At 44.2% G+C, this 26,379-nt stretch overlaps 2 protein-coding genes across 4 annotated transcripts; both read left to right on the forward strand.

The window, feature by feature from the left end:
* Window positions 1–456: 456 nt before the first annotated feature.
* Window positions 457–11,140, forward strand: dbpb (D site albumin promoter binding protein b). Of its 3 annotated transcripts, none has more exons than XM_083641128.1 (5): window positions 457–847; window positions 1,154–1,431; window positions 2,256–2,684; window positions 7,574–7,845; window positions 8,598–11,140. In XM_083641128.1, the coding sequence occupies exons 2-5, from the start codon at window positions 1,245–1,247 to the stop codon at window positions 8,811–8,813; spliced, it is 1,104 nt and encodes a 367-aa protein (XP_083497254.1). In that variant the 5' UTR covers window positions 457–847; window positions 1,154–1,244; the 3' UTR covers window positions 8,814–11,140. The 3 variants fall into 3 exon arrangements, with proteins under 3 accessions (XP_083497254.1, XP_083497256.1, XP_083497255.1); XM_083641130.1 differs by having other exon boundaries at window positions 7,574–7,833; XM_083641129.1 differs by having other exon boundaries at window positions 1,183–1,431.
* Window positions 11,141–12,509: 1,369 nt separating this feature from the next.
* ntd5 (ntl-dependent gene 5) lies at window positions 12,510–25,990 on the forward strand. The gene is made up of 8 exons (XM_083641512.1): window positions 12,510–12,623; window positions 14,656–14,799; window positions 15,341–15,532; window positions 21,968–22,124; window positions 23,303–23,379; window positions 24,092–24,274; window positions 24,793–24,990; window positions 25,458–25,990. Exons 1-8 carry the CDS (start codon window positions 12,554–12,556, stop codon window positions 25,595–25,597), a joined length of 1,161 nt encoding a protein of 386 aa, XP_083497638.1. The 5' UTR covers window positions 12,510–12,553; the 3' UTR covers window positions 25,598–25,990.
* Window positions 25,991–26,379: the final 389 nt, after the last annotated feature.

Raw genomic sequence — 26,379 nt, forward strand, 5'->3', positions numbered from 1 at the left:
TTTTATGCGTCTTTTTTCCACTGCATTTATTTAATTTAATTTAATTTTTATTTTATTTTACCTGCCCATGTGTTTGTACCTGTCAGTTGACTCAAGCAACAAACAACAGCCCTCTGACTGTGGCATGCCTCCTCGAGGTGTGGCACGAGGAGGTAGGTGTGTCTCATAAATATTGAGAATCGAGATCTGACCACGCCCCTCTCTCTCTCTCTGTGTGTGACGTCACGTGAACTGCCCGTGTTCGTTCCAGCTGAGAGGACAGCCGTCGCGCGGCCCGAACCTAAAGCCCGTGCCCGTGACTGCCTGGATCCATCGGATGCTAAAAGTACAGACAGACCCCCCTCCTCCTCCCCCCGACCAACAGCAGAGAGCGACTGGAGAGAAGCGAGAGAGAGAGAGAGAGAGAGAGAGAGAGAGAGCAATACAACTTGTCATCTGACCAATAGGACCATACACGCACTGCTCCTCTCTTCGCTGCGTTTTTTCTTTACTCTGTTTTCCTTCGGTGTTTTGACGGAGGACGTTGTTTTTCTTTGCTTTGCAACTATTCTTGGGGTCTCGTATTGAATGGTGGACGATTGAATCGGGATATTATATCTCCAACTTTTGCAACATTTTTACGTGTCAGTGCAGTCTGCGGATTTCATTTCCCCCCTTATTATGGACAGTATTCTTCTTATTATTCAGAGAATCTGACTGTCACTCCCACACACTGCTCCACTGAGAATAGCCTACCAACTTGATCTATCGAGGAGTCATAATAATCCAAACCTGGCTGCAATGGAATACTTCAAGGAGAATTAATCTGCGTGGAATTAAGCAAACCTAATTGACTACAAATAACAAGGTAAAAGTTGTTCTTTCCTTATTTCATTTAAGTTTTCAAAAATATTACGAAGCTGCATTATTATAGCCATTATTATCGCTATATTATTATTATTAGTAGTATATAGCAATGCCTATTACACTATTTCAGCAATGGCAATACTCAAAACTCTCTCTCTCTCTCTCTCTCTCTCTCTCACTCTGCCCACCTCCTCCTCCCTCTCTCTCCTATGCACGCACACACACTGACACACACACACACACACACACACACACACACACACACACACACACACACACACACACACACACACACACACACACACAGTCATTCAACATACTTGTCTTTTTTGGTAGGTGGTCTGGTCAGTTTTTCTCGACCACTTTTGCTCTCTTTCTGCGGCCCCGTCTGGTCCAGGATGTCCAGGCAGCTCTCCCAGCTCCTGACCCCCGACCTTCCTGCCGGTGCAAGCCCACAGTTTGGAAGCTGTACCCAGCCTGCAGGCTCTCTCACAGGAGGGCACCTCACCTCTATGGCAGGTCTCAAGTCTCTCCTGCAGCACCCCATGAAGGGAGACCAGCGCAAAAACCCATGTGAGGTGAAAGGTGAGATTGCTATGCTATTCATTTGATACATTAAAAACATGTAGGCCTAATGGTATGATGTTGTTGATGTACTTGAATGTGCAGCAGCCCAACACACACTTTGCAGGTGTCACCTGACTCAGTCAATCTCCATTGAGCTTGTTTTAACCTGTGCAGAACCCATTATCTGATCTTGTGAACATTGGGCAGTTTGTTGCTGTGATATTGGAACTATTCATACTGTTACACACATATTTAACATCATCATGCAGCCAACATTTCATTTATGAACCATTTTTTGGAACCAAGTTTCACACCAAAGTGTAATGCATCAGTGCAGATCGTCTAAAGTTTTAATTTCACAATGACTCGTGAAACGTGAAATACCTGGATTTTTTTAATGCCTGCTTTAAATTCAAATCAGGATCCAGATTCCAATGATGTGATAACACATTTTGGTTTAGCTGTGATACTATGAAGGAATGCATTCTGTTTGCTGGCTGGGCCAAACATAGTCCCAGCTATTGTGAGATTTGTTCAGAAGCTTACGTATATGTTGTGACAACAAATTGGTTTCAGCTCTTTCTTCAGCTACCATCTGGTCTGTGAGTGTGTGCACATAAGAGCTACAGTGATAGAGAGAGAGAGATTCTGCAGAAATGCATCTTATGGGTACACCTGCCACCCTTTAGTTTTGCACACATTTGGAGATGTTACAGTATGCCACTGACCAAAATATCTTGAGAAAAGCCTTTTTGGCTAGTAAAATAATCAGACAGCTCAAAGCCATTCTTCATGATCTTCATCATGAGTTTCTAATAGTTCTACCCTCTCCTCTCTGGCAGACAAAGACATGGATGAGGACTCCATGAGGAATGGGAGTGGAATAGGCAGCAGCAACAGCAGTAATGGCTGTGCAGCAGGAGGTGGAGGTGGTGGAAATGGAGGAGGGAGTTTCAACCAGTTCCTGGGGCCTCTGCTATGGGATCGCACCCTGCCTGCGGATGGGGGCCTCTTCCAGCTTCAGTACATGGACTTGGAGGAGTTTCTGACTGATAACGGCATGGGCAGCGTCCACAACAACAACAACTCCAGTTCGGCCCAGATCCCCTCACAGAGCTCGCCGTCGGCCGTGCCCAACCAGAGCTCCCAGTGCCCACCATCCTCGCCCCCGCCCTGCTCCTCGTCCTCTTCGTCCTCCTCATCTTCCCCGCCTTCGCTCATCGGTTTGGAAGTGGCGCAGCCGCAGATGCTGGGAGACAATGACGGTTTTGGTGAGTTTGCTGACTTTGGTCTGTAGTAGTACCAGTCCAACCAGAGACTAGAAACAGAGCGCTCATAGAGATTCATCAAGGTGTATCCATACCAGCTCACAATGGCAAGATCTTAAAAGAGGCTTCTGTGAACTCTGCAGTTTTCAGAGGCGCTTAGAGTCCAATTGTCCTACAATTCAATAATGGTTGAAATGCAAGCAAGGTTATGTGGCGCTCTTTGAATGTCCCTATGGGCTAGTAGTGATTCAGCATTTTAGCTCTCCCTGTTGAGTTTTCATCAACACCGTGGTGACCAAGCACTTTTCTGTCCTGTGGAGTCAAACTCAAGGCGGGAGGCAAAGTCACAGGGCTCTAGATGCAAAGTCAACCTGACAGAGAGAATTTGGAAAGGGCTGCTTACCAATGAGTGGAATTTACTTTTCATAATGTCACATGGTGCAGCGTTAAAATGCGGTTCTTTCAGGTGGGCCTGTGTAGTGTAGGATAAAGAGCAGGTAGAGATGTGTAGTGTAGGATAAAGAGCAGGTAGAGATGTGTAGTGTAGGATAAAGAGCAGGTAGAGATGTGTAGTGTAGGATAAAGAGCAGGTAGAGATGTGTAGTGTAGGATAAAGAGCAGGTAGAGATGTGTAGTGTAGGATAAAGAGCAGGTAGAGATGTGTAGTGTAGGATAAAGAACAGGTAGAGATGTGTAGTGTAGGATAAAGAGCAGGTAGAGATGTGTAGTGTAGGATAAAGAACAGGTAGAGATGTGTAGTGTAGGATAAAGAGCAGGTAGAGATGTGTAGTGTAGGATAAAGAGCAGGTAGAGATGTGTAGTGTAGGATAAAGAGCAGGTAGAGATGTGTAGTGTAGGATAAAGGGCAGGTAGAGATGTGTAGTGTAGGATATAGAACAGGTAGATATGTGTAGTGTAGGATAAAGGGCAGGTAGAGATGTGTAGTGTAGGATAAAGAGCAGGTAGAGATGTGTAGTGTAGGACAAAGAGCAGGTAGAGATGTGTAGTGTAGGATAAAGAGCAGGTAGAGATATGTAGTGTAGGATAAAGAGCAGGTAGAGATGTGTAGTGTAGGATAAAGAGCAGGTAGAGATGTGTAGTGTAGGATAAAGAGCAGGTAGAGATGTGTAGTGTAGGATAAAGAGCAGGTAGAGATGTGTAGTGTAGGATAAAGAGCAGGTAGAGATGAGTGTAGGATAAAGAGCAGGTAGAGATGAGGAGTGTAGGATAAAGAGCAGGTAGAGATGTGTAGTGTAGGATAAAGAGCAGGTAGAGATGTGTAGTGTAGGATAAAGAGCAGGTAGAGATGTGTAGTGTAGGATAAAGAGCAGGTAGAGATGTGTAGTGTAGGATAAAGAGCAGGTAGAGATGTGTAGTGTAGGATAAAGAGCAGGTAGAGATGTGTAGTGTAGGATAAAGAGCAGGTAGAGATGTGTAGTGTAGGATAAAGAACAGGTAGAGATGTGGAGAGAAGAAAGGAAGAGAGAAGGGAAGAGAAAGGAGAGAAAGAGGTCCAGGACCAGGGCTATGTGATGAGTCAACCTCCGAGCTGTGACAAAGAGGTTTGGTTTAGTTTGGCATGTGATCTATGTACCACAGTGTACAGCACAATCAGCATTCACTCCCACCAAGTCTTCATGTGCAGTAGGGTCAAAACAGCACCAAGAGAGAGAGAGAGAGAGAGAGAGAGAGGGAGAGAGAGAGAGAGAGGGAGAGGGAGTGTGTGGAGTGTTTGTGATTGCGTGTCTTTAAATCTCTCCCCACCTCACACGCTACAGCCATGTGCACGCGTCAGTACACGTGCGGAGCCTGTGAGTACTGGAGTGAGAGAACTAGAGGCAGGGCCAGTAGAGATGTAGGAGGAGCCCAGAGGCCGAGGGAGGACAGAGGAACAGGAAGAGGCTCGCTGTGCTACTGGAGTTCAAACCCAATGTCTGATTGCAGATGACCGAGTACAGTATAGTGCAGTACAGTACAGTATAGTACAGTGCAGTATAGTACAGTACAGTACAGTATAGTACAGTACAGTACAGTATAGTGCAGTACAGTACAGTATAGTACAGTACAGTATAGTACAGTGCAGTATAGTACAGTACAGTACAGTACAGTACAGTACAGTACAGTACAGTACAGTACAATGATCTGCAGGAAAGAATGACAGATGTGATGTTAATACCAGCCACCTAATTTAATCCAAAAGCCTCCCAAACAAAGTGTGCGTTATAAGCCATAATTAGGCCTTTGTGTTTGATGACATGATACAGGCCTGCGTATTGGGATTACAATTCCTTTATATGGAAATTGTTGTAAGTGTAAACGATAAAAAAAATCTTTCTAATACAATTGAAATCACAAGTACCGGTAGTCTTTTCAGTTTAAGAATTGATATATCTTATTGTGTGGACTAAAATACTTTAAAATTCAATTTGCATAAATAATTATGATGAACTCTTCAAAAGCAGAAAAAACAAATATTCTAATCTGTGGTATCATCAACATGCCTACCTACCTAGGAGAATGCCTCTAAATGTGACTTTTTGCAGCCAGATGAGATACATTTTATACTGTACAGTGACACTTATTAAGTAGACATCACAGATTAGGGAGTGGGACAGACTTTTCTTTCTTGGCTTTAGCCATAAGTGACAGGACTGAATATCCCCCAATTGTAATTGTTCTATGGCGAAAGGGGAGATCCATAGGGTGTGGGCAAAACAACAGGGACAACAATAATGCTATATGAACATCACATAGCTAAGCACTACGGTGTAGGGCTACTCTGCCTTCAGGACAGCTTCAGCCCTTGGAATGCTGGTGTGCAAGTGCTGAACTGTGCAAGTCCTGAACTGTGTGCAAGTCCTGAACTGTGTGCAAGTCCTGAACTGTGCAAGTCCTGAACTGTGTGCAAGTCCTGAACTGTGCAAGTCCTGAACTGTGCAAGTCCTGAACTGTACAAGTCCTGAACTGTGCAAGTCCTGAACTGTGGGATATTGGACCTCTCTTTGAAAAGGAAAGCCTCCAGTTGTTTGAGGGATGAAGGGGGGGTATAAATCTGCTTCCCATCCTGCACTCTAGAACTTCCCATAAAGCAGAGAGAGGCAGCCCATTCCAACTAATCAGTACAGCACGTGATTTCACTGATTACTTCCTCCAACCAATCACTACAGCACGTGATCTCACCGATTAGTTCCTCTGCTCTGGTTGAAGGTGTTCTAATCAATGAAATCAACTGGCGCAGTGATTGGCTGGAATGAAAACATGCGTGCCATAGCTGACAGGAGGTAAATCAGGGTTCAAAATGTTCCCTAGCAACATTAATTCCAGTGATACTATAGATTCACTGAAGTTGAGGTCTGATGATTATGGAGAGACCATAAGCAGGCCAATCATCAGGCCTGACGCTTGTGAAATGGCCGCCCATACTGTATGTTCAGATCCACCACCGTGTGGGATTGAAGGAAACCTGCTCAGATGTAGGAACAAACGGTGACAGTCAACTCATGAGCCCAAATGACTTTTTCTCTCCAGATGTTGTGATCCTTACACAAGTCATGTGCTCTTTGTACTGACCTTGCTGTTCCTGAATGGCAGCCCCACCATAAATCCCAGCTTTGTGAAACTCACAGCAGACAGCTTTTTTTCAGACAGTACTGTACAAAGGTGTTGATTAAATTCTCTGTATCTCAGCATCCACCACAAAGTAGCCATTGGCAAGGGTGTTGATTGTGCAGCACGTGTGTGTGTGTGTGTGTGTGTGTGTGTGTGTGTGTGTGTGTGTGTGTGTGTGTGTGTGTGTGTTGGAGGTAGAAGAAGAGTGAAGAGGTGTTTATGCTCCCATAGGGAAGAGAAGTCAGTCACGTTAGGTACATTAGGCCTTAAAGGGAGTGGGGTGAGGTGTAGCCCTATACTGGCCCCACTTAAAGAACTGGTTTCAAGGGGAGGGGTAGAACCTTATATAACATTTCCACTTTTAGATTTCTCCATGGAGTTTTAGCTCTGGATATTTGAGGTGCTCTACAAGCACTTTGTACTGGTTTGTTCATGTTGATAACAGTATCCAATATTATCTACTGACTGAAGTTTGAACCAATTGGTACATGGGGTTGTGGTCATGAATCAGGTTTGTTAGAGCAGAGTTTCCCCAAAGCGGGCCGGTCCTTGAGGAGGTTCCAGGGGATAACCAGGGAAATCAGGAATAATTTAGTTTTGCTATTGTTGCAGCGGTAGAAGCACACGAGAGAATATTCTGATTTTGATATCATTTTGATCATAGCTTTACAGTGTATACAGTTTGCAGTTCTGGACAATGTTGGGGGAGTTAATGTGTTTCTCAAATGGTGGTTCCAACAAATCTTATCAATTGGTGGTCCTTGGCTTATTGTGTATCTAGTGAGAGGTCCTTGACATGAAAAACAAATGAGATTACCTGTGTTACATCAGCATATTTTGGAGAAGCCACAGTTTTGCATTGTTTGAATTTCAGTTCTTACTGGTACCATTTGTATCTAATCTGTGTGTATCTATCTATCTACATGCCAAACATTTGTAATCTATTGTAACCATTTGCATATTATATTCCCAGTTACTGTAAGCATAACCGTACCCCTCAATACCTTACTGTCCATGAGACACAAGCTGGTTGAAGAACCTCTTCAATTCTTTTGAAATCAATTAAGGGCATAGGAATGTGTTTGTTGTTTTTGCAGTCAGCGAGTAGCTCTCTGCTCCCATCTGGTGGCCAGGATGCAAAACTGCCAACTGCTGTCACTGCCCTTCTGTGTGGCCTGCTGTCATCAACTACTCATGCCTAGTGTCAGACTATAAAGTGTTTCAGTGTAAATGTAGTTGAGTAAATGGCATCTAAATCAGATTGTTCATCTCTTCTCTTCCAGGGAGTCAGACGAGTATGAATGACTCATGTGAGTCACCCTGCTCTTCCTCCTCGTCCTCCTGTCCACCCCTGCTCACGCCCACAGACAGCGGGCCTGACGGCATGGGAATGTTTGACATGGATCCCTCAGACATGGCGCTGTCCAGCATCCCGGGCCAGGACTCCTTCGACCCCAGGAGACACCGCTTCAGTGACGAGGAGCTTAAACCGCAGCCCATGATCAAGAAGGCCCGCAAGATGCTGGTACCTGAGGACCTGAAGGTGAGCTCAAAAGTGAGATCCAAATTCTGCAGTGCAACAACAGGGGGGATTAGAGCAGCGATAGTCTCTCAAGCCAGTCTCTTCCACAGACCACAGTCTTCGAATACTCCGGAGACAATCTGTACTTTAGCCTGTTAAAATTTGGCCAGAGGAAGTTGTCATCTTCCAAAGAAAAAAACACATTTACAACGCATTTACACAACGCATTTACAAAATTGCAGGAGCCAACGCATCTGTTTTAAGTTCTTTAGCAAATGCTGTTCAGTAACACACAATTAGCACCACAGTAACTGAATACAGACGTTGAGGATGAAACATCTTCAGTTAGCACCACAGTAACTGAATACAGACTTTGAGGATGAAACATCTTCAGTTAGCACCACAGTAACTGAATACAGACTTTGAGGATGAAACATCTTCAGTTAGCACCACAGGACTCAACTGGATGGAGCTCATCCCACGCTCATTCATGGCCCAACACCCACATTCCCAATACTGCTATTGCATTTTCTCACTGCCAGTATTTCAGAATAAATTGCCTACACAATGAAAATACACTGTAGCGTTGTAGATTTTTCTAGAGACTAGTTTCTTATTCTGAGCATTCATTGATTATTTTATTGAAGTAGTCCTGCATATTCCTCTGATCAGTTGATTTGACTTGCATGACTTGAATAGAAATGACTAGTATAGAGGGGGGTATTTTGATAGGATCATTTGAGCGATGCTGTCATAATAACCCTTTCTCTCCTCCCCCCTCTTAGGATGAAAAATACTGGTCCAGGAGGTGTAAAAACAATGAAGCAGCAAAGCGTTCCCGAGATGCCCGACGTCTCAAGGAGAACCAAATATCAGTGCGCGCCGCCTACTTGGAGCGGGAGAACGCTAACCTCCGTCAGGAAGTGGCCGAGATGCGGAAGGAACTTGGCCGCTGTCGCAACATCCTTAGTAAATACGAGAACCGCCTGGCCGACCAGTGATGATAGGGAGGCAGAGGCGGATTAAACTGGATTAAATTGAAAGACTCTCATTTGTAGGACGGCACGACGGACAGAACGGGGTCATGATAATGATGGCGATGATGACAATGAGGATGGCGACGACTACGATGATGATGATGATGATGATGATGAATGTATGAGACAAGGAGAAAGGTTATATATTGAAGCTCAGGTGTCTTGTTTTGTTGGAGGTGTCACAGTGGGACAGACAGAGAGATTAATTAAACAGATGAAAGATGTGACTTTTAAGGGTTTTGTTATTGGAGAATTGTATATTTTTATAATACGAAAAATTAGAGGGAGAGCAAATTTGAAGAATAATTTTGTATATTTTCTACATGACTGGGACATAGAGACATGGAACGCTATGGTAAATATCTTTTTATTATGGATGAGGAGATGGTGTTAACAGGTGGTCAACCATAGTTGGGTATTTTTAGACTTGATTATAGTCAGGATGCAGCAGCAGGGGCTAGATGGCAAGTTTCAATTGTAATATAGAGAGCAAAATGATCTTAAAATTGTATAGTTCAACATTTTTGTGGATTTTACTCGAGCACTTATTTTTTTCTGTTATGCTTCTGTCACTGGGAATGGGCGAACGGGCATGCTGAGACAGAGAGAGAGAAGGAGAGAGACAACATGTACACAGTCAAGCGCTATCCTCACAGCCCGTCTTGACCAGTCGCGCGTTTTCTTTAGAACAACTCCTCCCTATTTAATTGACTTGGTGCTCATGATCCCTGTTTACCATCTGTGATACTGACAAGACTCGCCCAATTGTACGATGGGCTTCGTTTGATGAGACTGGTACATGTTTGTTAAGCCTTCTCTTTCTCTGCATCTATCCACGTTGAGTGTTTTGACTCTACTCTGGTGTATAATATCGTACCTAAGCTGGTGAAAGCTTGGTTGTGATGCCCCCGGGTTAACACAGGCCCTCTTGATCTTCCCTTTGAATTGTCGGGACATTGCCCTTCCTCTGTTTCAAGATCCACTTGATCCGTTTCCAGCTGCTCTCACTTTCAACCAGTCCCCCTTCCAGTCATATGCTAACTCTTCCCACATTTCTGTCCCGTGTCTCCCTTGTGCCTACGCAGCACACAGAACAGTCAAATCTCAGTGTTGTAACAAACTCTGAAATAGTCTGTCAGTTTCCCCCAGGAAGATGCACATTGATTTACTGTACTTTATTAACAAACTTTGATTAGAATTCCTGTCTGTCGCTCAAAGAGAAATATTGTCTATATTGGATACAGGTTTGTGTATTAGATGGAGGTCTATAAGAAGTGTGAATGTGGTGAGATGAGTGTGTGAATGTTTGTGTAAGTGGGTTTCAGGAGATGGGCTTTGTACTCCCATTGATTGGAATGGTGTTAATTTCTCAGATTTCTGGGATAAATAAAAGCCAAATTTTCCTATGTTGATTCACAAAGCTTGTTGATACTTTGCGCTTTTCCCCCACCAATACTGCAGTCCTGACTGTTTACTGTGTGTATGAACTTCTCTGTGTACCCACAACACCTACCCAGGGGCATGGTACACTACCTATGCCCCTGGGGGGAGGGGCATGGTACACTACCTATGCCCCTGGGGGGAGGGGGGGCAAGGGCCTGGCCAAACCAGTGATAGAGTGTGCTTTTATCCCCTTAATGACCATGTGGAATAGTTACCATTACTGCAATTATTATTATTGTTATGATTATGATGATTGTTATCCCTCTTATTGCTGTTCTATATTATTGAATGATTTCCTTTTTTTTGGATGAACATGATCTGTTGCACCTTGAAACATCTTTGATCTCAAGTGTTCCTCAGAGAGACTATTCAAATGGGAAAAAAAACTTTCAACTTTCAACCATTTGCACCCTGTCTCCGATCTCCAGACATTCTACCTTCCTCAGTTCTGCTACGGACTCTAGACAGCAAACTCAGCTTTCCAAAACTCAGACGGACATCTTGGTTTCTTTGATTCCACAAACTTTGCTGGTTTATCGAATACCTTGAAAATGAGGTTCATCAGACTTAATTTACCGTTCATTATGAATTCTTCTGTTCTTCAGCCGTGTATATGGACTATGCACACTATGTATATGTTTCCTGATGGTTTATTTCAGCCTGTTGTCACCTCAATCAGTGATTGTTTGCTCTCCCAACAGGATGTAGTCTCTAATATCCTCACAGATGTGGTTGATAAATCTTATAGTGACTTTAATTGAACTACAACTATCCTGCTGCGTCAGTGGTGTCCGGTGCCCAGCCCGCTTAGTGCTGGTTATTTGGATGTAGTCAAGATTTCCCCAAAAAACACCAATAAAAGATTGTTCTCATTCACTGCTCCTCCGTGTTGCTCAGATGTTTTCTCACAAGTGTGTTGACTGTTAGATTTGAGTAGTTCTCTTAAGTCTGCGGGTAAGCTCTCTGAGTGATTGAGCCTTTAACTTTATTACAGAGGATTAACACTTTAATAACATACATTTAACATGGTTCACTTCAGCATTGTTCTGAATAAGTAAGCACACAGTTATTTGTGTGGTGAAATGTCCTGAGACTGCCTGTTTGTTCCATGTTGTGTACATTCCTGAATAGGAAAAACAGATCAAATATGCATTCTTACACAAAACAATGGTGCAATGTTTCCATTGGATATTCATGGTTAGTTCATGCATTTCCACATGAAGTATACTCCCTGTGTATGGGGATACAGTCACAAATATCTTATATATATACATGTACTGTATATGTATATATATGTGACAATTCTTTTATTGAAGATTCAAAGGAATACATAATCAAAATTAAAAAAATAAAACAACTCTGTTATCTCAATTCAGTAATCAACCTTCTGCTACAGAAAATCAAAAGAATCAAAAGAAACCAAATGCAAATCAACCAACAAATAATACAATACAAAGAAAAAAATAGGTAAAGAAAAATGAGCACCACCCCACCAACACAAAATAATATCATATATTATAATCTATCTATAATCCATAATGCAGCTAAAGTCATAAACATATAACACACAGGAGTGAAGGTTTTGGCATGAAAGTAAATATTAAAGCAATCAGTAAAGAATAAAAAAACAAGACACTGTGTGTGTGTGTGTGTGTGTGTGTGTGTGTGTATGTTTGTGCGCGCACGTGTGTGTGTGTGTGTGTGTGTTTGTGCGTGTGCGTGTGTGTGTGTGTGTGTGTGTGTTTGTGCGTGTGTGTGCGTGTGTGTTTGTGCCGTTTGTGCGCGCACGTGCGTGTGTGTGTGTGTGTTTGTGCACGCGTGCGTGCGTGTGTGTGTGTGTGTGTTTGTGCGCGCACGTGCGTGTGTGTGTGCGTGTGTGTTTGTGCGCGCGCGTGCGTGTGTGTGTGTGTGTGTGTGTGTGTGTATGCACATGTGGTTAAGGCGGGACTAGTTGGATTTACAACAGGTACAGTCAACCTTCAAATTGACTTAGTTGATTGTGTCTCTTGTTTGTTTACTGTGTGCATGTGTGTCCATCCATCGCCTCAATAATCAATCCTGCCGTCTCCAGAGAAATGGGTGAAAGGTATTTCCGAGTGGAATTTTCCTCAGTCCTTTCCTCCTCAACGCGAACCAGATGTGTGTTCCTGGGCTGTACCCTCTCTCACTCCCCCCCTTCTCCCACCCATTGTTCCCCTTCCCTCAAAGTGCTGCATGTGTCTGTCTCCCTCCTTCATATCGTCTGAGGCCAGGCTTGAAGGATGGACTCTGCACTGCTGCTCCTGGCACTGTGGGCTCTGGCTGGAGCCGTGTCCCCGCAGCAGGCTTCAGGTAAGTTCTCTGTCTCTGTGCATCACTCCCCTCTGGGTCAGCATGTATGCTGGGAGAGCACTGCATCAGCGACCTGTGACTAAACACAGGGACTTTGCCATGTTGCTGGACTGTCCTTTCTAAGAGCAGCTGGCTCAGTGGTTAGCACTGTCGCTTGACTCGCTTCACAGCAAGAAGGTCGAGGGGTGGAATCTCCACCCTGGTTCTTTCTGTGTGGAGTTTGCATGTTCTCATGTTCTCCCTGTGTTTGTGTGGCTTTTCTCCCACAGTCCAAATATATTCTGTCTTTGTGTAGTATTATATTGCAATCTAGTCAAATGTTGATGATGCATGTAACCTATATGTTGTGTGTAGATACTGTATATATGACTGTGATGATGCTATATATATGTTGTGTGTAGATACAGTATATATGACTGTGATGATGCTATACTGTATACAGCCCTTGAGATAAAGCATGCTCCGCTCGTGATAAAGGGCTAAAAACAGAAGTGATCTGAACTCTTCCCTGCATGTTCTCTTGTGATGTGGACGGCACCTTACTGTGCTTAAAGTGCTCATGTGTGTCTCCATATGAGCTGATGTGTATACACACAGCACATGTGTGTTTGGGTAGCAGACTGGTCACACGTGCCCTGGGCAGAATGCTAGCACACGTGTTCCATGTGGAAGAACGAGGAACCTGTCGGTCTCCCCACTCGCTCCCTAAAATTTCTCCTTTCCTCTCCCTCTCCCTCCAAATGTTCTGGACATCGAGGGCGGGTCCGTGTTGGCGTGCAACATCAACTGTTTAAGTGGAGGGAGAGGGGAAATGTAGAGGGCTGGCATGGGCACTAGAGAAGCGTGAGAGATCGCTCCTGTTCAAATGTGAATTTAATTGAAAACCATTACTAGATTGCAAAACCGGTGTGTTTAGGTCATTTGTGTAAACTCCTGCTGCAACACTGGAATTTCCCTTCTGGACAAATGATCGATCCATCCATCCATCCATCCATCTATCGATCTATCTGTCTATCTAACTATCTATCTATCTATCTATCTATCTATCTATCTATCTATCTATCTATCTATCTATCTATCTATCTATCTATCTATCTATCTATCTATCTATCTATCTATCTATCTATCAGTCTGTCTGTCTGTCTGTCTGTCTGTCTGTCTATCTATCTATCTATCTATCAGTCTGTCTGTCTGTCTGTCTGTCTATCTATCTATCTATCTATCTATCTATCTATCTATCTATCTATCTATCTATCTATCTATCAGTCTGTCTGTCTGTCTGTCTGTCTGTCTATCTATCTATCTATCTATCAGTCTGTCTGTCTGTCTGTCTATCTATCTATCTATCTATCTATCTATCTATCTATCTATCTATCTATCTATCTATCTATCTATCTATCTATCTATTGATCTGTCTAGATCTATCTATCTATCTATCTATCTATCTATCTATCTATCTATCTATCTGTCTGTCTGTCTGTCTGTCTGTCTGTCTGTCTGTCTGTCTGTATTTCTGACTGTCTGTCTATCTATCAGACAATATTTGTTCCTCTTAGCTGATGCACAGACTGAAAATAACACTCTGAGTCTGATGATCATGTTTGTACATAGTGTCTCTGTGTAACTCTGTTTTGTTCTGTAGTTTGTTGATTGTTTGTACTGTTGTGATGCGTCTGTGAGCACTTTTTGCCCAACACAAATTTCCCCTCGGGAACAATAAAGTTGATCTCATCTCATCTCATCTCATCTCATCTCATCTCAACACAACCAACATTAGCAGTTGTAATGGCAAAGAGTATAAAGCCCATCTAAACACTAAGTCTGCAGCCAAACCTGGGTGCCACATGTTTGCCTGGCCACCCACACTGACGGCTCCTTCAAACAGAAACCAAACAGACTCAACAAACAAAGGTCTCATTAGAGTTCTGAGCATTGGTGTGATTTTACAAGGGCTCGTGAATGAATGGAGTGTAGGAGCAAACAAAGGTGCAATTCCAGTGAAGGTGTGATCTATGTGTGTGTGTGCTAACAGGAAGCACTGGGTCGTGTTCAGAGAGGCTGCTGGGAGAGGAGAGGAGGCGGACGTGCCCTCGACCCTGTAAAGCAGACAGCGACTGTGGCAACAAGCGCCAGTGTCTATGTGACGGCCAGTGTGGCCTCAGCTGTGTTGCTCCAGGTAACAAACTGCATGTGTGCCCTCTACTGTCACCACTGTGTGTGTGTGTGTGTGTGTGTGTGTGTGTGTGTGTGTGTGTGTGTGTGTGTGTGTGTACACACGTACGCAGCTGTGCCTATACATCTGTGTGCATGTATTTTCCTCTTGTAAAAATAAATGCCTTAGTTATGCCCAAACCTGGGTATTTCCGCCCTCATATCTGAATACAGCATTACCAGTGCCCAACACAAGCTTTTAATTACATATGTGCATTGTAAATGAGGGCACAGTGCATGGATCCAATCTAGTTATTATACAACCTCATTAGTGCCCTTTGAAAAGGGTTTTGTGCTAACCATTCCAATTGTCACGTGCAAGCAACAATCCATACGAATAATCCTTTGTTCCTCTCTCCTCTCCTCTCCTCTCCTCTCCTCTCCTCTCCTCTCCTCTCCTCTCCTCTCCTCTCCTCTCCTCTCCTCTCCTCTCCTCTCCTCTCCTCTCCTCTCCTCTCCTCTCCTCTCCTCTCCTCTCCTCTCCGGATCATCCCTTCTCTCTGCAGGTCGTACTTGTCCCTGGCCTCTTCCACCCAGTGACAACTCAGCAGCTCGTCTCCTCTCTCCCACCCACTCCTTTTCTGCCCTGCTAGAAGTGCGCTGTAACCCAGGATTTGCATTGCCCAATGGTTTGGATGCAACTATCCGCCGTTGTCAGGGTGACCGACAATGGAGTGGGGATGAGCCCGTCTGCACAGGTGGGTTGGAGTTCAACAGAACAATGTTCTTGCTCGCTCGACTTCAGATAAGCACTTGCAGTAATATAGGCGTTCAGAGAACAGGCGATAAACATGATAGCTGGGAGGACATGCTGTGATAGTCGTTAGAGAGAGACTCTGTGATTGTGTCGACTGAGACATTGCACAACTGACACCTATTTTCCTCATCACCATAGCAACTGGAGCTTCAGTTGTTCATATTTGGTGGTCTAAAGATTTGACTGTTGTACTGTAGAGAAGTTCAAAGAGGAGCTGAATGTATACATTTCTGTGTGCATGCATTTATACATCAACTGTGCCACACTGCAAAGCATAGCCATAGAATGATTGGTTGTGTGTGTGTGTGTGTGTGTGTGTGTGTGTGTGTGTGTGTGTGTGTGTGTGTGTGTGTGTGTGTGTGTGTGTGTGTGTGTGTGTGTGTGAGTGTGTGTGTGTGTGTGTGTGTGTGTGGGGGGGGGGGGGGGGGGGGGGTGTAGGGGGTGTGGGGGTGCACTAAAGATCACAAATCAAATGTTTCCATCTGCTATTGTTTACAAGTTTATGTGATTATATGACGAGTCAGCATCACGACAACAACAAAAGCACTTCCGGGTGCCACTGCAGCACTTAACTAGTACGAAATAAAGCTGAAAAGCTGTGCCAAACAAACGTTAATATCTGAAACTAAACTATACATCACATCTCTTATATTTGGACTTTGTGAGTGTTAGCAGAAGTAGCTCAGGGGTCCCATGTATAATATGTAGTGTTAAAGTTGTGTGAACTATCACAGTTCTAAAAACGTGTGAATTTAGTCAAAGGTACAGCCTGCTAGAGTGACACACACTCAAGGGGTCTCATTATAAAGGCTGAAAAAAGCATCAAACATAAACTGCGATGTCTCAAACAGTACAAAAGATAAATTAAAGCTGAATTAAGGTGATGGAGTCCTGAAAGTGGTCACTCGTTTACCGTTTAAATGGAGTGTCTAGCTTAAAGTATGAAGGAGCAGTTACAGTTTCACCGTGAACTGCTGTTTAAAATGAACGGCATGTTGCCCTCGGGAGTCTGTTGAAGCAGTTTGTTTACCAACACTGATCCCTCTTATATTTATTATGACAGCTTGTGGTGGGTTTATATCTATATATAAAATGTGATAGAGTTCTTCTGCAGGTTCTACTTGACCTTAAACTGACATGTGACCAGGATTACTTCATCTGTTAGTTCATGGTGACATGCATGAAAATAATCAGATTTGGGCACAGACACAGCTGATCTGGGATCAGATTTGGGCACAGACACAGCTGATCTGGGATCAGATTTGGGCACAGACACAGCTGCTCTGGGATCAGATTTGGGCACAGACACAGCTGATCTGGGTCTGTCGGGTCTTATTCACTTCCCATAGAAAGTACAAAAGGTCCTTGGCATGACCCCCCCACCCCCCATCTTTTTTTAATACAGAACCACCATTGCACCACAGTGTGCCCAGAGATAGTCGAGTGGTTAAATCTTCCCTTCTCTGTCTCCTTTGCTACATTTAGTTTAAATATAGAATATGAATACTAAAGCTGAGCGGACTGCCCACAAGAGACACACTATTGTTGCACTGTACTGCATGGCTGTGCTGTACAGCTACCAATACTTATTTTTTGTTTGGATACATCTCATCATCATATAGAACCTAAAAATATAGCATGCTTTTTTCTTGGGTGTTGCACTTTGGATCGTAAGCCTGCCAGGTCTGATCCAAATGATAAGATTTCACCTTCAGAGGCCTGTGACCTGCAGCACTAAACCTGCAGAGAAATATATCTTTTTTTAGGAATCCTCAGTCCAGCTGGGCTCTGGTCAAACCTTGAGGTTTTTGGGAGGTTTTTGGCTCCGATTCTCAGCTCTCTTGTAGAGTATCTTCCCACGGAGAGACAGGCAGAAGGTAGGTGGGTTTTGAATGTGTGAGAGCGCTTGTATCGTGTGTCCTGTACATGTGTGTGTGTGTGTGTGTGTGTGTGTGTGTGTGTGTGTGTGTGTGTGTGTGTGTGTGTGTGTGTGAGTGTGAGTGTGAGTGTGAGTGTGAGTGTGTGTGTGTGTGTGTGTGTGTGTGTGTGTGTGTGTGTGTGTGTGTGTGTGTGTGTGTGTGTGTGTGTGTGTCCTGTACATGTGTGTGTTTGAGTGCGAGTCGAGCTCCTTCATGGCTATTGAGAGGCTGTGGGCGGCCGATCACTGTCAGAGTGGCAGAGAGGCGAGAGAGAGAGAGTGAGCGAGGGAGAGAATAGAGAGAGAGGTAGATTTTTCTGTATACATTAGATGTGTATATGTAGGCGGCTGTGTATGTGCACATGTGTCACCGAGTGTGTGTGTGTGTGTGTGTGTGTGTGTGTGTGTGTGTGTGTGTGTGTGTGTGTGTGTGTGGGCGACATCACAGTCAGCAGAGTCAGAGAGCTCTCTTGCTCACGGTGCTGCAGGCCTCTCCTCCTCTCCTCTGCTCTCTTCCTCTCATCCTCTTTCAACTCCTTCTCCTCTCATCCACTTCCATCTGAGGCCTCCGATAAGGTCTCTCCCTACAAAGACAGCCAAGGAGCAGCATGCTGCTCTGGGCTGTTGAGTGAGAGAGAGACTGAGAGAGAGAGAGAGAGAGAGAGAGAGAGGGAAATAAAGGGGTCTGACCCCGTGCATCTATAGTCTAAATCAGTATATCAGAGCCTGCATTTAACACAGTCATTGTTCTTTCTCAAACTGGTTTAAAGCGTTGCATCTGATCGCTGTTTCATACTGGTTCCTTGCTGCAGTGTGTGGGTGGCAGTAACGCTGGGACACACAGGCAGGAGAAGGGCAAGTACGTGAACACATCGAACTCAGCTTCAGGCTCTCATCCGCAGCCAAGCAGGCTCTTAACTCTCACTCTCCCATAGGTCATTTTACATTCTTACATTAACATTTCCAGGTCTCAAATACCTAAGACATCCCTCAGGCAAGAGCTGTCTCCGCTTTTCAAAGTCGCGTTCGGGTTTCGAAAAGCCCTGTGCTTGATGCAGCTCGGGTTGCTCCCACCTCTCTCCAAGCACCACTCCCACCTCTCTCCAAGCACCACTCCCACCTCTCTCCAAGCACCACTCTTCATTTTTATATTTCTGTGAGTGTGAGGTACTCAAACTTCCAGGAATGAACGGTGCTGCCGTGTGTTATACAATCACAGATAGAGCTGTTTCTGAGAGGGCTGTGTTATACAATCACAGATAGAGCTGTTTCTGAGAGGGCTGTGTTTGCTTATCTCACTTTTATTTATTACTTGGGAAAGGTTTTTCCACTTAAAAAAAGACATTGAAATGCCTCTATAGCTCACATTTTGGTTAGCACAAGCCAAATAACATGATGGACACTTCTTCCCTCTGTCATTCCTTCTTCTGTCCTTCCTTCCATCCATGTTTTCTTTGTGGTGGTACGTTTTCCCACGGCGCTGGCAGCAGACCTAGCCGGGGTCAGACGATGCAAGAGTCAGGCCACTGACTCAGTCACTCGCACATGGATGTTTAATGAAGGGTAGGAAGGTCGTAGAGAGTTGAGGGTAGATGGAGTGGATAAGGCAGAGGTGCCCAAATTCTTTCCCATGAAGGGCCACAATTAATCTGGATGGATGTTGATGTTATGGGAAATTACACTAAATTATATTATTTCATAGACAATTTACATTCGAAATCTGAAATAGGTCTTCTAGTTTCATATGGTAAAAGTATCATCAAACTAGCTTTAAAAATGAAAAAAAATGAAAATGAAAATGTAAAAGAAAAAGCTCTAAAGCCTCTAAAAGACAATAATATTGGCCGTTTTTTTTATTTTCTTTCAAAACCATTGAGGCCAAAACAAACTGAGCGTGGGCCAGGTTTGGCCCAAATTGGTCAGCCAAGGATGTGAGTGGTGGGTAGGGGGTGTAGTCAGGAAGGGGGCGGGGCTAGAGAAAAGGGGTCGTAGCTAAGGATAGGCAGGTTCAGAGGCGTATAGAAGAGTTGCGACATCTCCATTCACTCCAATGGACCAGTTTTTTACTCTCAAGAGTTCCCGGAAGTAAGGTTCTGGATTAAGCAGCGCTGTCGAGTTGCAGCAAAATGGACTGTTTGTGATGTACTTTGAAAGGGTCAGAGGTTTAAACAATCAAATTGTATATTATCAGCTTTATTATCTCTGCCAGGCAACAATCGCCGGGAGGAGATCATGTTTTTGGCCGTGTGTGTGCGTGTGTGCTTGTGTGCGTGTGTGCGTGTGTGCGTCTGTGTGTTCTCCTCTCCTAACGCGATATCTGAGCAACGCCTTGACGGAATTTCATCAAATTTGCCTCAAACGTCGACTTGTACTCAATGATGAACTGATTAGATTTTGGTGGTCAAAGGTCAAACTTCAAGGTCACTGTGACCTCGCGAACGCCATTCCCAAGTTCGTTAACGCGATATCTCAAGCACAGCTTGATGGGATTTCTTCCAATTTGGCTAAAACGGTGACTTGGACGCAAGGATGAACTGATTACATTTTGGTGATCAAAGGTCAACGGTCAAGGTCACTGTGACCTCTCGAACGCCATTTTCAAGCTTGTTAACCACGATATCTCAGGAATGCCTTGATGGAATTTCTTCGAATTTGCCTCAAACGTCCACTTGCACTCATGAATGAACTGATTAGATCTTGGTGGTCAAAGGTCAAAGTTCAAGGTCAAAGCTCAAGGTCACTGTGACCTCACAACCGCTCGTTTCATGCTCGTAAACGTGATATCTCAGGAACGCCTTGACGGAATTTCATCCAATTTTCCTCAAATGTCCACTTGGACTCAAGGATGAACTGATTAGATTTTGGTGGTTAAAGGTCAAAGTTCAAGGTCATTGTGACCTCACTAACCCCATTTCCAAACTCTTTAACGCAATATCTCAGGAACGCCTTGACGGAATTTCTTCCAATTTGGCTGAAACGTCGACTTGGACTCAAGCATGAACTAATTCGATTTTGGTGGTCAAAGGACAAAGGTTAAGGTCACTGTGACCTCACAAACGCCATTTTCAAGCTTGTTAACGCAATATCTCAAGAACGCCTTCACTGAATTTCTTCAAATTTTCCTCAAATGTCCACTTGGACTCAAGGATGAACTGATTACATTTTGGTGGTCAAAGTTCGAAGTTACTTTGACATCACGACCGCTCGTTTCATGCTCGTTAACATGAGATCTCAGGAATGCTTTGACAGAATTTCATCTAATTTGCCTCAAACGTCCACTTGGACTCAAGGATGAACTGATTACATTTTGGTGGTCAAAGGTCAAGGTCACTGTGACCTCACGAACACCATTTTCAAGCTCGGTAACGCCATATCTCAGTAACACCTTGACCAAATTTCTTCACATTTGCCTCAAACGTCAAAGTCTGGACAGACATGCATGTCGACTGCTCACTTGTTGGCGGAGGCATATATCCGCGGTGTGGTTGTTCTAGTTTTAATTTATAAACTAAATCCATGCAGCTTTTTTCACAATGACTTTACAAGTCAACGGCGAGTAGCTTCAGTTTTCCCCCTGCCCACGACCATTTCTGGCCCTTTTGCTGCCCTATGCGACATCTTACAGTGGGGCCCCCAAACACTGTCATCATAATATCCCGGAATGAACATGAATGATGAGGCATAGTTCATCATCAATAAACCTGCTAATTAATCAATTAGGCACAATATTAAGAATAATTATGAATTAATTAATTCATATTTTATTTTCGTGTCAGGACAATTGACCATCCCACATGCGATTATCAGACACATCAACATTCAATAATTAACAAAACATTCCGGTGTGTCACCCAACCAGCAACACATACAGCCTACATGTACATATAAACAGCAGAGCATACATGTATATACACACACGTATCTATGGGTCAGCGTGGGCGAAAACACGGGCCTGGTGGAGATCTGCACACCATCGAGTGCACTTTTCTAGTTTTAGCATTCAAACATAGCGCGAGCCCCCTTCCTGGCTATTCATTGGCTACTGAGTCACGCATTTTGGACCTCCACTGGTGCCACTCTCTTACTAGATTGCTCTGGGCAGGTTGTAGAGGGGTCAGGGTTCGAGGGGCGGGTAGGGGGAGTGGCTGGAGTGTGGGTGGGTGGGGTAGAGGTTAGGGGAAGGACCATTTTCCATATAAAAAAATACTGTGTTATTGAGGTACCCCCAAAACATTGCCTAAAGTGCCATAGGGCTGCATGGCCACACCATTGGGCCATGGGCTTCAAAGTATTTGCACTTATACTTTTCTAAGTCATAACTCCAAGCTGCTTAGATGTGAAGCTGATAAGGAGGAAGCCAGAAAGGCAACTCAGATGATGAGAACATGTCACATGTGTCCATTATGTGCTGCTTCTCGCCATTTTAAGTAAAAGGTTCTTCTCCTCTCACCTCCCCAGTCCACTCCCCTCTGCCCTCTCTCCCTCCCTCAGGAATTGAGCCACCCACAGACCATGCTGTCCAGACCTGCCCTCTGCCTGACGAAGTCATCAACACCTTCAGCATCCAGGGCAGTGCTGCCATAGGGACCTCCATCCGCTACAGCTGTCTGTCTGGGTGAGGGATGGGGCCAGAAAAGACGGGGAGGGTGAAGGGTGGAAGATAGTGGATAGGTAGGAAGGCGAGGAGCACACAGCTATAGTGGGTATGAAAACCCAGGGGTTAAAACATGGTTAAAACACTTAACCCCTGAAAACACAGGGGTTAAAACATGGTTAAAACACTTAACCCCTGCACAGCTATAATGGGTATGAAAACACAGGGGTTAAAACATGGTTAAAACACTTAACCCCTGCACAGCTATAATGGGTATGAAAACACAGGGGTTAAAACATGGTTAAAACACTTAACCCCTGAAAACACAGGGGTTAAAACATGGTTAAAACACTTAACCCCTGAAAACACAGGGGTTAAAACATGGTTAAAACACTTAACCCCTGAAAACACAGGGGTTAAAACATGGTTAAAACACTTAACCCCTGAAAACACAGGGGTTAAAACATGGTTAAAACACTTAACCCCTCCACAGCTATAGTGGGTATGAAAACACAGGGGTTAAAACATGGTTAAAACACTTAACCCCTGAAAACACAGGGGTTAAAACATGGTTAAAACACTTAACCCCTGAAAACACAGGGGTTAAAACATGGTTAAAACACTTAACCCCTGCACAGCTATAGTGGGTATGAAAACACAGGGGTTAAAACATGGTTAAAACACTTAACCCCTGAAAACACAGGGGTTAAAACATGGTTAAAACACTTAACCCCTGAAAACACAGGGGTTAAGAGGAAGAAGGGAGAGGAAGGTGAAGAGGAGGCAGAGTGTGAGAGGGAGAAGAGGGAAGGTTTGAGTACCGGAGAGATGGGGGGGGGGGGGGGGGGGGTGATGAGTCATGAATGGGAGGGAATTTCATTTTGATCTACCAGCTGACAACTTCTCCAGTCAGCTAACTAGGTCATTACATTATAATCTTGTATTGACTCCCCTTTACAGCGTGAGTCATCCTCGATAAGATGAGACCGAATGCATATGTCAGCCAATCTAGACACTCTGAAGGATGCGGTGAAAGGAGGAATCATGTGTACCTTTCATCACTTTAGTAGATTCAGATGAGCTCCTCAGCTGTCAATAGTGTACATGTCCCACAACTATCTCTCTCTCTCTCTCTCTCTCTCTCTCTCTCTCTCTCTCTCTCTCTCTCTCTCTATCTGTGTCTCCTTTTGCTCCTGTAGAGCGGATATAGTGGGAAGCAGTGAAAATTTCTGTCAAGATAATCAGACCTGGCAGTATCCTCACCCCATCTGTCAAAGTGAGTATGTGTAGTGTATCTTCCACTAACTGTGTGTATGTGTGTGTGTGTGTGTGTGTGTGTGTGTGTGTGTGTGTGTGTGTGTGTGTGTGTGTGTGTGTGTGTGTGTGTGTGTGTGTGTGTGTGTGTGTGTGTGTGTGTGTGTGTGTCTTCCTGTTCACACTGTGTATGCCTGCATCTTTCAAGGTTAGCTGGAGAAGATGTCGGCAGCAAAAAGGATGATGGTTGGTGTGTGGGTGAATGGATTGAGGCCTGAGAGAGAGAGAGAGAGAGAGAGAGAGAGAGAGAGAGAGAGAGAGAGAGAGAGAGAGAGAGAGAGAGAGAGAGAGAATATTTTGTGTGGGCAGATATTGCACTCATCATTTGCATGTGCATGTGTCCATGTGTGTGTGCAGGTATGTAAGAGTGAGTCAAAGGAGACAGACCTTCTCAGTACACTCTGCAAGCCTGTTTCACAGTGCTTTTCTGCCATCTTCTGGCTAAAACTGGTATTGCATGGCCTATCAAACACTGGGGAAAGGGCAATAGCGTACTATAGTTACAGATGAGAAATTCTTACATGAAGCTTCTCGCATCATGCTGCTAAAATAAAGAAGAATAATTATGATAGATACATGCTAGCCTTTATGTGTAGAAAATTAAAGACTTGTAGACTGCTGATCACTTACCTCCTCCCCTCTCACTCTCTTGCTGTTTCTGTCCGTTTTGTCAGAAGTGTATTGCCTGCCTCCTCGAGAGGTGGAGCAGGGCTATGTGGTGGCTGTCCAGAAGACTGAATATGAGGTGGGCTTTGACATCCACTACCTCTGTAAGAAGAACTTCCTGTTGGACGGACCCCAGAAGGTCACCTGCCTGTCAAAGGGCAGCTGGAGCGCCCCGCCTCCCTACTGCAGAGGTGAGATGCATCCTGGGAGACAGGGATTATGCTTAAACATTTGATTAGACTTTCCACTGGTTTACATGCATGCATGCATGCATACATACATACATACATACATACATACATACATACATACATACATACATACATACATACATACATACATACATACATACATACATGCATGCATGCATACATACATACAGTACATACATACATACATACATACATACATACATACATACATACATACATACATACAGTAGATACATACATACATACATACATACATACATACATACATACATACATACATACATACATACATACATACATACATGCATACATACATGCATGCATACATACATACATACATACATACATACATACATACATACATACATACATACAGTACATACATACATACATACATACATACATACATACATACATACATACATACATACATGCATACATACATACATACATACATACTATACTTCTATTATATGCTTTGGTCATCGTTTTTGTAGCTCGCTGTCTCATCCCTGCTGAGCGAAGCCGCGTGGACATCAGTGGAGTGAAGCGCTGGCCTTTTGATGTTACAGACGCCATGGTTCCACACGGGGAGAATGTGACATTCTACTGCAAACACCCTCACAAGCAATGCAGCTTCACTGCAAGCCAGACCTGCTTTGATGGAACACTCAGGCCACCCACTTGCTACATGGGTGAGCCACATATAGCCTCCAGCCTGGCCCTTTCTTATGTCTTTTCTAACACAGGGGTTTTCAGAGTCTGAGACTGTGGGCCTCCCCCCAGACAAAGCTGGGAAAAAGGAGCCCCCCTGGTTCAATTCCTGGATGCCTATGGGATCATGATTATGTTATTTGATCCCATAGACACTCAAACAATTGAGTCAAGATAGGCTGATATTGCTGTTTGACATACTTCAGACTACACCAAATACATAAAGAAGTTGAGATCTCCTTTTAATAACTAATGTAATGTTTTCCCACTTACATTCACTGAGCCTCCCCTGAAACTGATTGGAGCCCCCCTGGGGAGGCCCGCCTCCCACTTTGAAAACCTCTGTTCTAATCTATTTAAACAGGCGTTCAGCATTTTAGAGTCATTCATTGCCATTGTTGTTGAGGGTTCGAGACGTGAACTTCTCTCCCTTCTCGTCCTCTTTCAGAGCCCACCTGGCTGCAATACAAACTCTTCCCTCACCGGCTGGTGTCCGAGATCGAGGCGTGTGCGCCTGGTGATGTGGCGTCCATCCACCAACAGCCCACAGCCCCAACACTCCCCCTTCAAGCTGCAGCCTCTGTTTAAACCTGCCATCATTACAGCGTTCCTGTGGATCAGCGGGCCATACTCTGTGCTTGTGCCATGCTGGGCTTGAACCTGCTCATGACCAGTGCCACGTCACTCTCTACTGCATATTATCACAAACTGCAGGCATACAAATAATCCTTAAACCCAATTCCTTTGCTTTCTCTTCCAGCTTGAACCAATTCATATATTAGATGGTAATACATAGGTGAATTATGTATAACACAGTAATACAGCTACAGTAACGATATGTTCATGTAGCTCATAATGTGACTATGGCTTGACTCTGTGATCTCTCACTGTGCGATCCCCTACCTTTGTGTCCTCTGATACCGACGCATCAAGTCTTGAGGCTTGTAAGTTTTATTGATGTGAATGAGTTGAAATAAAACAATGTCCAAAAAAAAGCTTGCTCTCTAGCTGACTCCCTTTAATGGCAAACAATAGGTGAGTTCAAGCCCATTTTTCAACAAGCTCTTGATTTCTGACCGTCTTGCCCCTCCTCTTTCTCTCTCTCTCTCTCTCTCTCTCTCTCTCTCACACACATACACACACACACACACACACACACACACACACACACACACACACACACACACACACACACACACACACACACACACACACACACACAGTCTGCTTTGCAGAGGCGTCTCTAGTCTCATTGGCCACCCAGGCCCAGACAGTGCCACCCCAGAATCCTGAGAGCGCCTGCAGCATCTGCGGCTGACATATCTTTCGGAGGTTGTAATGGGCTCATTTTTTAAGAGGTGCAGCCGCTT

This window comes from Poromitra crassiceps (genome assembly GCF_964638095.1).
Source record: "Poromitra crassiceps genome assembly, chromosome: 1".
NCBI classification, from domain to species: Eukaryota; Metazoa; Chordata; class Actinopteri; order Beryciformes; family Melamphaidae; genus Poromitra; species Poromitra crassiceps.

Coding starts and splice junctions, on each gene's coding strand:
- dbpb (XM_083641128.1), top strand. CDS start 1,245: ATGTCCAGGCAGCTCTCCCAGCTCCTGACCCCCGACCTTCCTGCCGGT. Junction 2,685..7,573: donor GGGAGACAATGACGGTTTTG/GTGAGTTTGCTG, acceptor CTTCTCTTCCAG/GGAGTCAGACGAGTATGAAT. Junction 7,846..8,597: donor ACCTGAAGGTGAGCTCAAAA/GTGAGATCCAAA, acceptor CCCCCCTCTTAG/GATGAAAAATACTGGTCCAG.
- ntd5 (XM_083641512.1), top strand. CDS start 12,554: ATGGACTCTGCACTGCTGCTCCTGGCACTGTGGGCTCTGGCTGGAGCC. Junction 14,800..15,340: donor CCTCAGCTGTGTTGCTCCAG/GTAACAAACTGC, acceptor TTCTCTCTGCAG/GTCGTACTTGTCCCTGGCCT. Junction 23,380..24,091: donor TCCTCACCCCATCTGTCAAA/GTGAGTATGTGT, acceptor CCGTTTTGTCAG/AAGTGTATTGCCTGCCTCCT.